This window comes from Carlito syrichta, unplaced genomic scaffold (assembly GCF_000164805.1).
Source record: "Carlito syrichta isolate Samal-C Ts95f unplaced genomic scaffold, Tarsius_syrichta-2.0.1 Scaffold305880, whole genome shotgun sequence".
Lineage (NCBI taxonomy): Eukaryota > Metazoa > Chordata > Mammalia > Primates > Tarsiidae > Carlito > Carlito syrichta.
Genome location: NW_007249976.1, coordinates 334,298 through 346,041, shown reverse-complemented (window position 1 = coordinate 346,041; position 11,744 = coordinate 334,298). Strand labels below are relative to the sequence as shown.

Below are 11,744 nucleotides of genomic sequence, written 5' to 3'. Positions count from 1 at the left end.
AGCCACTGAGCCCGGCCTAATTTTTTGATTTATTGTAGAGACAGGATCTTGCCAAGTTGCCCGGGCTGCTTTCAAACCCCTGGCTCAGGCAGTCCTCTCACTTGGACCTCCCAAAGTCCTGGGTTCATAGGTGTGAGCTACTGCTCCTGGCCTATATTTTGCCTTTTATTAAATAAAATGTTGAATTCCATTTGAAATTCAAGACTCTAGAACCAAGAACTAGGTTCTAAATTCTTTGACTTCTTTTCTGAGTGTTTTAAGTAGTAAAATAAGCTCTTCGTTGATAGATATTTGACTGCTAGTGTCATGTCCACATCACACTTACAGTCCTTTCAGCCCTAGTCCAGAATTTACCTACCATAAGCACAACCATAGCAACTAAGTCCCTTAATCTGTTTTCTGTTTTTCTCTGTTTTGTGGTAGGGCATAATAATATTTCTCTGGGAGCAGAAATATGCTTAGTTATGCCATTTATTTATAGTTAACTTTGTCGTCATTCATAGAAATCACAAATTAACAAGGTGAACTTTTATAATACAAACACCTAATGTTACTACTTCTAGGAATTTATTTGGTAAAGACCTTGAAACAATGTATGAACACCTGTTCCAAAAACATTTTCTAAAATGCAAAATCCTACAAGTTTCTAATGCTTTTAGTTTATAACATGAGAAGAGGAAGGGAAAGCCTTCTCAGAAAAAAAAACAATAGATTTCTTTCCCCCAAATCTGTGAAGAGTAGTTTCCCTGGCCTAAATATGTTTGATGTAATGATAAAAGTAGCAGCAATTGCTACCTCTGCTGCTTATACTAAGCTGTTGACATTGTCTTTTCTACTCTTATTTCATGACCAAGGAGTGGACTTTCAGAATGACTAGTTTGAGTTAGAGTCCAATATTTTACCCCAACAGCAACAGATTTTTTTGACCTTTAATAGAAGTCTGAATTTGTGGTTTAGTACAACTATTTTCTATTTGGAGCTAATTTGTGAAACCTGAGTCTCCTAGAGTCTGCTAGTTACTCTGTCTCTGAAATATAATGATGTCCATTGGGTGAATATATTAGGTTTTAGAATTAGAAGTAAGAAGGAAAATATTGTCTAGCTAACTAGCTCGTAAATTTGAGGTAATAGGATTTTTTTTTTTACTTGATGTTTACCTTAAGGTGGAGAATTATAGAGATTTAAAAAACATCAATTTTCAGAGGTTTGGGACCTTAATTATTTTCAGATTAAATATCCTCCCAACATACATTGTTTCCTAATATGACTCTTGTCAATTTAAGGCCTATTATTGAGTGACCAGAATGTGTGCAGGACCAGATCGTACTATTACATTCTGTAGAAATTTTTTTTAGCTGAACGTTGTCTATATGTTCTGCTTTCTCCTTGTTTGTACCTGTTCTTCCTTTTAATTTCCTTGTCTCTACAATAAATAAAATATTAGCTGGGCGTGGTAGTGAGCGCCTATAGTTCCGACTACTTGGAAGGTTGAGGCAGAAGGATCACCAGAGCCCAGCAGGTCGAGGCTGTGGTGGCCGGGAGCGTGCCACTGCACTCCAGTCTGGGTGACAGAGTGAGACTCCAACTCAAAAAAAAAAAAAATTTCTTTTTGTGTATGTGTATTTAACATTCAGTAACTTTTGAGAATACTGTGCTAATTTGTTTTATGCTAGTAGGAAATATTCTGCAAAATATACATAACAAAGTAACCCAAATTTGAAAATAAGATGTTACCCTCAGTGATATGACTGTAGATTGAGATAATTGAAAAAGAATTAAACTTCCGATAGAGCACATTTCAGAGTAGAAGGTTGTGAGAAACAGACATTGGAGTTTTATGTAATATATAAATAAATGCCAAATAGGACCTGAGGTTAAAGCTTCCCAGCCTGTTCTTGTTTTGTACAAGGATAAACTGTGCAAGCTACAATGTTTTACTATGGTCAAATTGGTTTACTACTCTCAGAATATATATAGTTTTTCATTGGAATTGTATTGTTTCAATTTTTTTTTTTATTTTATTTTATTTTTTGGGTTGGAGTCTCACTCTGTCGCCCAGACTGGAGTGCAGTGGCACGCTTCTGGCCACCGCAGCCTCGACCTGCTGGGCTCCGGCGATCCTTGCGCCTCAGCCTTTCAAGTAGCTGGAACTATAGGCACATGCTACCATGCCCGGCTAATTTTTTGATTTATTGTAGAGATGCGGGCTCAGGCAATCCACTCACCTCAGCCTCCCAAAGCGTGGGATTACAGGCTGATCCACCGAGCCCGGCTATGTTTCAATTTTTAATAGATAATAATTTTTGCTTTTTTTGTCTGTATATTCAAGTCCTATTTATGGGTCAGTCCATGTTCCTTCACTTTCTTTGTTGTTTTTTTGGTACACACAAGTTTTTATTACATTGGGATACAATTTAAAATATATTCTGTGAGCAGTTATGGTAAGAATTTGTTTATAATGATGTTGATGTTGACTGGTCCTGCTGATTTACATGGGTCTGTTTTATTCATGTAAGATGCAACTGTAGGATACTTCAAAGAAGTACCAAAAGAGGGTATCCTGTGTATTTTAGAGAAGAATGTGCTTTTGTACTGTCTTTATTCACAGATACTTTTGAATTGTCTTGTCTCTTTCAGGAGGAGAGCATTCCTATTGCTTTATCTGGTAGGGATATCTTAGCTAGAGCAAAAAATGGAACAGGCAAGAGCGGTGCCTACCTCATTCCCTTACTTGAACGGCTAGACCTGAAGAAGGACAATATACAAGGTTAGTTGGAAATAAGTTTGTGTGTGTTTATAAACTAAAAATGTCAGTTTAAATCTTGGAGGGGTGAGTACAATATTTCCATCTTTTTTTAAGTCAGAATTTACATTATCTGGAATTTGTATTCTCGTTTCAGTTTTTAGCCTGGTTGTCTTATAAAATGATTTCCGGTTTTTAAAAGAGATTTTTAGCTTTCAAAGTACTTTTACAAGCCGAGCTCGGTGGCTCAGCCTGTAATCCCGCGCCTTGGAAGGCTGAGGTGAGTGGATTGCCTGAGCCCGCGTGTTTGAGACCCGCCTGGGCAACTTGGCAAGACCTCATCCCTACAATAAATCAAAAAATTAGCCAGGTGTGGTAGTGCTCACCTGTAGTTCTAGCTACTTGGAAGGCTGAGGCAGAAGGATCGCTGGAGCCCAGCAGGTCGAGGCTGCAGTGGCCAGGAGCGGCCACTGCACTTCAGTTTGGGCAACTGAGTGAGACTTCAACTCAAAAAATAAATAAATAAATAAAGATTTATAGTTTGGGGATTTTAAGAGCTTAGGCAGTGGAGAAGAAACATATTTTCATAGTTCTACCCAAGATAAGTGAATATAATTTTTTTCTTTTTTGCGTCAAAGTCTTGCTCTGTTGCCCAGGCTGGAGTGCAGTGGCAAGAATCCAGCTTACTGCAGCCTCAAACTCCTGGGCGTGGTGATTCTCCCACCTCAACCTCCCAAGCACCTGGGAGTACAGGCGTGTGCCACCATGCCCAGCTAATATTTTGATTTTTTTTTTTTTTTTGTAGGAATTGGGTCTTACTATGTTGCCTATGCTGGTCTTGAACTCCTGGGCTCAAGCAGTCCTCCTGCCTTGGCCTCCCAAAGTGCTGGGATTACAGATGTGAACCATGTACCCGGCTCGTTAATAGAATCAACATTTCACCTCTAAAACTTTTCATAAATTTGTAACTTTCTTGATCTACAATTAGTCGTTTCTTCCTACTTTCATATGTTGTAAATAGAACCTGAGTAACAAGAATTTTCTGTTTGGGTATTTAGACTAGTGAATCTGTCAAATGCAGTAAGGGCTATTAGAAATATTAAGTTAATAGACTTCAAGCTAACGAAGACCCTCTAAACATTTGTAGTTAAAAAGAGTATAGTATTTTTAAAGTAGGATTACTGAAGAAAAGTCCAAATTGGAACACTATAATAGGTTTTTTTTTGCTTTTGTTTTGCTTGAGTTGGAATCTCACTCTGTCACCCAGGTGGAGTACAGCAGCACACTCAACAGTTACCACAGCCTCAGCCTTCCACTCCAGACTTCCAAGTACCTGGAACTACAGGCACTTGCCACCATGCCTGGCCAATTTTTTTTTTTTTTTTTTTTTTTTTTTGAGTTGGAGTCTCACTCTGTCACCCAGGCTGGAGTGCAATGGCACGCTCACGGCCACCCCAGTGTCAACCTGCTGGGCTCTGGTGATCCTTTCGCCTCAGCCTTCTAAGTAGCTGGAACTATAGGCACGTGCTATCACACTTGGCTAATTTTTGATTTATTGTAGAGATGAGTCTCACCAAGTTGCCTGCGCTGGTCTCGAACTAATCGCCTTGGCCTTCCAAAGTGCTGGGATTACAGGCTGAACCACAGAGCCCAACCTAATTTTTTTTTAATTTATTGTAGATACAAGGTCCTGCCAAGTTACCCAAGCTGGTGTCAAACTCCTGGGCTCAAACAATTCTCTTGCATCCGTTTTCTGAATTGCTGGGGTTACAGGCATGAGCCAGCACGCCCATCTAGATATTCTCCCTTTTAGAAGTGTTTTATTCATTTGACTTTTCATAATTTATTTTGGGCCTATAATGATTCTGTTTTTTCAGATATCTCAGTATATAGATTACAAGGGGTAGTATTTCCATAGCTTATTAAATTATTTAAACGTGACATGTTTGGATTTTTTTCTGTTTTCTCTGTTCCTTGATATTTTTCAGCAATGGTGATTGTTCCCACTAGAGAACTTGCTCTACAGGTCAGTCAAATTTGCATCCAGGTCAGCAAACACATGGGAGGGGCCAAAGTGATGGCAACCACAGGAGGAACCAATTTACGAGATGACATAATGAGGCTTGATGACACAGGTAGGAAGTGATTAATATAAGGTAGCATAGAGTGCTGTAATTTTAGTCACAAGTGCTTCCTTTCAGTAAATTATTAAAAATTGTTTTAAGTTAGGAGCAGAAACACTGCAGTAAAAAAAAAAAATGGATAAAAGAAATGACAATTTCATTCAAGAAAGACAAATTTATAGTAATTGAAAAAGATTTTCAGTGTTAGTAATTTTTTAAAATGTAAATGAAAACTTTGTTTCTATTAATTGTATCTGTCTCATTGATAAAGCCAAAAATATTAATAGCCAATAATGTGTGTACATGACAGTGTAAATATGATCTCTGTATTTCAAAAGTGTAAATATGCATTTTCAAGAATCTTTCCTGAAGAAAGAATTGGGTAAATGCAAAAGTACAAGGTTGTTTACTATGGAGTGGTTGTAGTACTGAAAAATTGGACCAACCTAAATATTAGGGGAGTTTGGCTAAATACATCAGAGTCTGAATAGAATTCCACATAGCCATTAAAGAGTGAAATTAATCTGTATTCATTTTCTTGAAAGAGATTTCATGATATGTTTCTGGCTAATTAACAAAACAAGAATGAGATAACTTTTATAAAATTATATATAGGTTTTAGTCAGGATTTTATATAATTATGTGATTAATTGATATAGTCTCTATACTGCATTGTTTTAGAAAGTGATTATTTTGTTTGGTGCTTATAACAATCTAGAGTAGATTAGAGGCATTGTTACTGTGTCAGAAGCCTGGTATGCCTTCTGTTGTTCATTAAAGATTATCCTAAGACAAGAAGGTATACCTCCTATTTAAGGTGATTTGGGAAGCTGTAGCCTATCCGATGTAGAGGTGAAACAAACGAGTATTCTCCAGGAATCTAAAACACATCTGCCTTTTTGTGTTATTCCTGCCTCTACAACAATGTTTCTGATAAAAGATAAACAGTCATGGGCCACATAATGTTCTAGTCAATGACGAATTGCATAATACGAGAGTGGACCCAAAAAAAACTGGAAATTTTTTTTGAAAGTTGGGCTTCCCTGCTAGGTAAGTGTTCTAGGAGCCCATTGGTATTAGTGTCCCAGTTAGCCTTGTGTAAGGCTACATTCAGCTTCAGGGCAAGTTTTTTTGAGAAATTTCTTCAACACGTTTGCTCATTTTGTGATGATGTACAAACACATATGCCCATGCTGCACTGAGTATTCGGCAGTTTTTGACCAAAAACGACTTGACCCTGTGACACCCTCCGTATTCATCCAATCTTTCCCTGAGTGCTTTTTGTTTTGTTTCCCTGGATGAAAAAAGTTCTCCAAAGGAAATGTTGGAGATAAAAGAAAAAATGACAGAGCACTAAAAGCATAAAAATTGGCAAGTTCAAACTGTTTTGAGCAGTGGCAAAAGCATCTTGGTAGGTATACTGCATCAAACAGAGTACTTTCAAGGTGGCTGAAATTTAAACATGTAAATTTACAATTTTTTATAATTAATTTCTGGATATTTTTGAGTTCCCCCTCATAAGACAGTGAACTCATAAGATTATAATGGAGTAGGCTATATATTGGTTAGGTCTATATAAGTACATGCCTAATGACACATTTCTTAGAGCAGATCCCCATCATTAAGTGATGCATGACTTTTTATGATAAACATTTACAAAATCCTTTTTTGCCTAAATTAAAATTAATAAGAATAAAATAATTGAGAAGATGTTTTCTATATCTTGTGCAGTGCATGTGGTGATCGCTACCCCTGGGAGAATCCTGGATCTTATTAAGAAAGGAGTAGCAAAGGTTGATCATGTCCAGATGATAGTATTGGATGAGGTAATGTCTCTTCATTTGGAAGATACCATTCTGTACTTTTCTATGCTTTGCTTATAACTGCCAATGAATGAAGCTGTTTGTGCTTATGACCTAATAAACACTTAATTGGTCGCTTTAAAATTAATTTGCTTATAAAACATGTTTTACTCCTCAGAGGCAATAGGTGATAGGCATTCATAAGATTTCAGCCTGTGTCTTTTTCTTAGGGATGCCAAAGCTTAAGTTTTATTTTAATGTTCAAGAACGTAGGTTGCTGAATGATTTCAAAGCCAAGTTCATTCTGAATCTCTTTCTATTAGTGGTATATTTTTAAAAGCATATAACGTCTTCAGTTTTTGTATACTGCTTTGCATTGTCTACTTTTTGGTCTCTGTTACATGTATTATCTCACCAGGTTGTAAGTGCCTTTTAAGAACTTATACAACTCTGTGTCCCTGGTATTTAGCAGTGCTTTGTACATATACAAATGATCCCTGACTTATGGTGTGACTTAACAGTTTTTGACAAAAGCGATCATGTAAAAGTTATACATGTTAATAGAAACTACTTCAAAATTTTAATTTTAAACTTTTCACTGGCTAGCAATAAGCTGTATGATACTCACTTGTGATGATGGACAGCAGCAGCAAACTGCAGCTCCCTATCAGCCAATCTTGAGGGCAAGCAACCAATATTTTATGGTGTGCTATGTTGTCAGATGATTTTGCCCAACTTTAAGCCAATGTAAGCATTCTGGGCATATGTAATGTTGGCTAGGTTAAACTGAGATGTTCAGTAGGTTAGGCATAAGTGCATTTTTCACTTTTACAATATGTACAATTTACAGCGGGTTTATCGGGACATAACCCCATTGTAAGTCAAGGCACACTTACAGTAGATCAGTGTTGTTAATGTTTTGACATAGTTACTTTCTCATTTGATCAGGCTTTTATCTTCGAGTAATAAGAGATACTATTTATTAATCACTGTGTGCCAGCACTAAGTGCTTTACATGGTTTTTTTTTTTCATTTAATTTTTACAACAACCTACAAGGTGTAGGTAATCCTATAAAGTAGCTACTATGGTATATAGACATTCCTATTTTATAATTGTGGAAGTCAAAGTACAGGGTGACTAAATAACATCCTAATATAGCTAATTAATGAAGCAGATAAGATTTCAACCCAGACAGTTTAACTCCAGAACCTGTACTTTAACCACTACACCATACTACCTCTTTAATGAGAATTGCATTAAAATTGTTACAGGAGCAAGAGTTTTATCTATCTAGAATTTTTTTTCTCTAGAAGGTGGGAGTTAGTAGACTTCCCCCTTCTGAATCACTTGGTGCTATCGGACTAAAATGTTGGAGAGAATGTACATTTTACAACCACAAGCATTCCAGTGATGCTCTTGTTGGATGATGCCTTATTTTTTTTATTGTATATTAATCAAACGACCTTAGACATTATTTCGCTGTAAATGTGCCTTCTCTTTGTACTGCAGGCAGATAAGTTGCTGTCACAGGATTTTGTGCAGATAATGGAGGATATTATTCTCACGCTACCTAAAAACAGGCAGATTTTACTATATTCCGCCACTTTCCCTCTTAGTGTACAGAAGTTCATGGTGAGTATAAATCTGTAATTAGAATCAATACCATTCAGTTGCCCATGAGGATACTTGTATCTGTAATTACATATTATCTGTGAATATAATTTTTGCTAATTATTTCAAGCTTTGGGCTTTTTTCTTTAGGTGGTTAATTGAGATTTATTGTGCATAAGGTTTTTTGTGTGCATAAGTTTTTTAAAGCTGCAATAGTAATTTGATTGAGTTTTTAATTTTTTACTTAGTTTTCGGGGTTTTTTTGGTATCAGGTTGACATAGTCATTGGTGCTAAGTGAGTTGGTTATACCATTATTCTGAGTATATAGTAGAGGTTGTGTATCCCTAATCTGAGATTCAAAATGCTCCAAAATTTAAAACCTTTTTGAGCACCAACATGATGCTCAAAGAAAATGGGAAATGTTCTTTGGAGGATTTCAGATGTTATATCTTTCAAAATATTCCAAATATTCCAAAATCTGGGAAAAATCCAGAACCATAGACTTTCCCCTTCTGACTTGCAAGAAATTTATCTTGGTGCTATTAGACTCTATGAAGTGTTGGAGAGAACTTACTTTTTTTACAACCACAAGCATTCCAGTGATGCTCTTGTTGGATGATGCCTTATTCTTTGACTGTATATAAACCAAAAGACCTTAGACATTTTGTTGTTTGTAAAATTGGTTCCAAGCATTTTGGACAAGGAATACTCAGGTAACTTAAGTTGCATTTCTGAATCTGAGATCTCACATCGTATGGTAATTTATTTCTACCATTACAGATCATATATTTTGTTTTAAAGAGAATGTATCCCTTATAGTAAGAGTTTATCAGGCACAAACGTATAAGATACATTTTGAGTTTGATAAACTCAGCTTTCATTTAAATTAAGACTTTTCTCTTTTTCAGAATTCCCATTTGCAGAAACCCTATGAAATTAACCTGATGGAGGAACTAACTCTGAAGGGAGTAACCCAGTACTACGCTTATGTAACTGAGCGCCAAAAAGTACACTGCCTCAACACACTTTTCTCCAGGGTAAGTAGTAGACTTATGTTGCTGAATATTATCCATCACTTAATCCAGTAAAACACAGTTTCATCTGTTTTCCCACCATCTTCGCTATAAATAATTTCTTCCTACAGGCAGTTTTAGTTGTTGATCTAAAGTTGATATTGTATGATTCACAATTCACAGGCACTTTTAATTTTTTTCTGAAATAAATTGGCCTTAGCAATTGATTCTCATTATTCACAGATTCTGTATTTGTGGATTTGTCTAGTCCATTATAATTTATTTGTGACCCTATAATTAATATTCAGGGCATTTTCATGGTCGTTTCTGGACACGTACATTGTGCTAAAGTATTTGAGTCTCCTGACATACATGTTCCCGGCAGAATGCTTGCCTTCTTGTTTTAGCTCTCATACTGTGAACAAATGTCTTTTCTGACATTTATTTTTTGCCATGTTTTTCAAGTCTTTGTGTTTTTTGTTGATAATTTTACTGTTTAAATTGACCCCTGCTTATAGTGCTAAAGGGGTGCCCAGTGCTTCTGTGTCAGTTTATCTGCAGAGAAAGTATGTGTTAGATAAACTTTGTGTGGGCATGATTTATAGTGTTGTTGGCTGTGAGTATATTTTTAAATAAGGTGTTCTTAAGTGGAAACATAGAAAACAGAGTTACATATTGATTTATTCACAAAAAGTTGTGACCAGAGTCTAACAGGAACCTAACTAAACCTGTAATTTCCCTGGGAGCTATGGTTCAGTATTAGCTAGTTTGGTGTTTGCAGTGAATTTATAGAATATAACTGCTTTGGATAATGAGAATCAACTGTATTTTATTCATGTTGGCAATTATGTAGCCCTTATGAAATACATTCTAAAATAAAAATTATGCGTTATTGCCTTGCAGCAATTAAGTAAAGAAAAAAATTTTTTAGAACCTTTCACCACTCATATAAGGAAATTCTAAGTTTTAAACTGTATTAACAATTCTTGTTTGTCAATCAATATTTAGCAAGATTTGACCAACTAAATGAAGGTTTTTGTTTTTCTTTCTCATATATATTTTTCCTGTGCTCAGCTTCAGATAAACCAGTCGATCATTTTCTGTAACTCCTCTCAGCGAGTTGAATTGCTAGCCAAGAAGATTTCTCAACTGGGTTATTCTTGCTTCTATATTCATGCTAAAATGAGGCAGGTGAGTGTAAAACAAGAACTTGCACAGGTTTAACAAGAAATTTTTTTCTAAGTATTTCTTGGATTTTGTTATGTTTTAATGCTCTTCCAAATGTCCTGAGTTAAATATGCCATTCCTTGGTAGCCACAGGATCCTTCATTTTAACCTCTCTGAGGTTTCATTTCCTGACAATAAAATAAGGATAATAGTACACATATCTCACAGGGTTCTTAGGAAGATTAAGATAATGTATGAATTAGTACTTTGTAAGCTGTCAAAATGATACAAAAGTAAAAATTTTATTCTTCCCTTTCTTCCCCAATTGCTAGATTTTCACTGTGTAAAACAGTAACTACTAGCCTGTGGCAGTTTAGTTCAAATCAGATTAAAAAATTCAGTTCCTTAGTCACAGCCACATTTCTTTTTTTTTTATTTTTTTAAATTTAATTTTAAAGATGTGGAGTACAATTCAGGATTAGGTATAAAGTGATCATCGTACAAGGTAAAGTTTGGGCCTCCCTTTGGTCTCTACTTCACCTGGTTTGAGATCAATACCCTTAATTTTTAAGATGTGTGCTCCCCTCCTTCCTTGGCAGTTTCCTACTACTGCCAATCCCTTTCTTTTTTTTTTGAGTTGGAGTCTCACTCTGTCGCTCAGACTGGAGCACAGTGGCCGCTCCCGGCCACCGCAGCCTCGACCTGCTGGGCTCCGGCAATCCTTCCGCCTCAGCCTTCCAAATAACTGAACTACAGGTGCGTGCTACCACGCCCGGCTAATTTTTTGATTTATTGTAGAGATGAGGTCTTGCCTACCCAGCTGGGTCTCGAACCCGCGGGCTCAGGCAATCCACTCACCTCAGCCTCCCAAAGGCACGGGATTACAGGCTGAGCCACCGAGCCCGGCTCCAATCCCTTTCTTACAGTATTATAATAAATGTTCAGGGTCCACTTATAAGTGAGAACATGTGACACTCAGTTCTTTGTTTCTGTGATAGATCACTGAGTATTGTAGACTCTAAATCCATCCAAGTTGCTGCAACGTCCATAATTTTGTCCTTCTTTATGTCACAGCCACACTTCAAGCACTCAGTTAGAAACTTAGAGCTACTGGATACTGTATTGGAAGTACAGATACATAGCATTTTCTTTATTATAGAAGTTTCTATTAGCAGTGCTCTAGATTTTTAACTTATCTATATGCTTCTCAGACACATTTTTTTCTTTATTAATTACCTTTTAGAAAAAGATGGAGTCTCTAAATTTCAGAATTTGATTTAACA

The 11,744-nt window shown here is 36.4% G+C and overlaps 1 protein-coding gene across 4 annotated transcripts in view; it reads left to right on the top strand.

Moving 5' to 3' along the window:
* Nucleotides 1-11,744, top strand: part of DDX6 (DEAD-box helicase 6) — a 41,785-nt gene that overhangs the window by 18,101 nt on the left and 11,940 nt on the right. For all 4 annotated transcript variants that reach the window (XM_008062915.2, XM_008062919.2, XM_008062918.2 and 1 more), the window contains exons 5-10: nucleotides 2,638-2,767; nucleotides 4,732-4,878; nucleotides 6,598-6,692; nucleotides 8,179-8,301; nucleotides 9,190-9,318; nucleotides 10,369-10,485. In XM_008062915.2, the coding sequence (XP_008061106.1) occupies nucleotides 2,638-2,767; nucleotides 4,732-4,878; nucleotides 6,598-6,692; nucleotides 8,179-8,301; nucleotides 9,190-9,318; nucleotides 10,369-10,485 (741 nt within the window). The remainder of the gene's footprint in view (nucleotides 1-2,637; nucleotides 2,768-4,731; nucleotides 4,879-6,597; nucleotides 6,693-8,178; nucleotides 8,302-9,189; nucleotides 9,319-10,368; nucleotides 10,486-11,744) is intronic.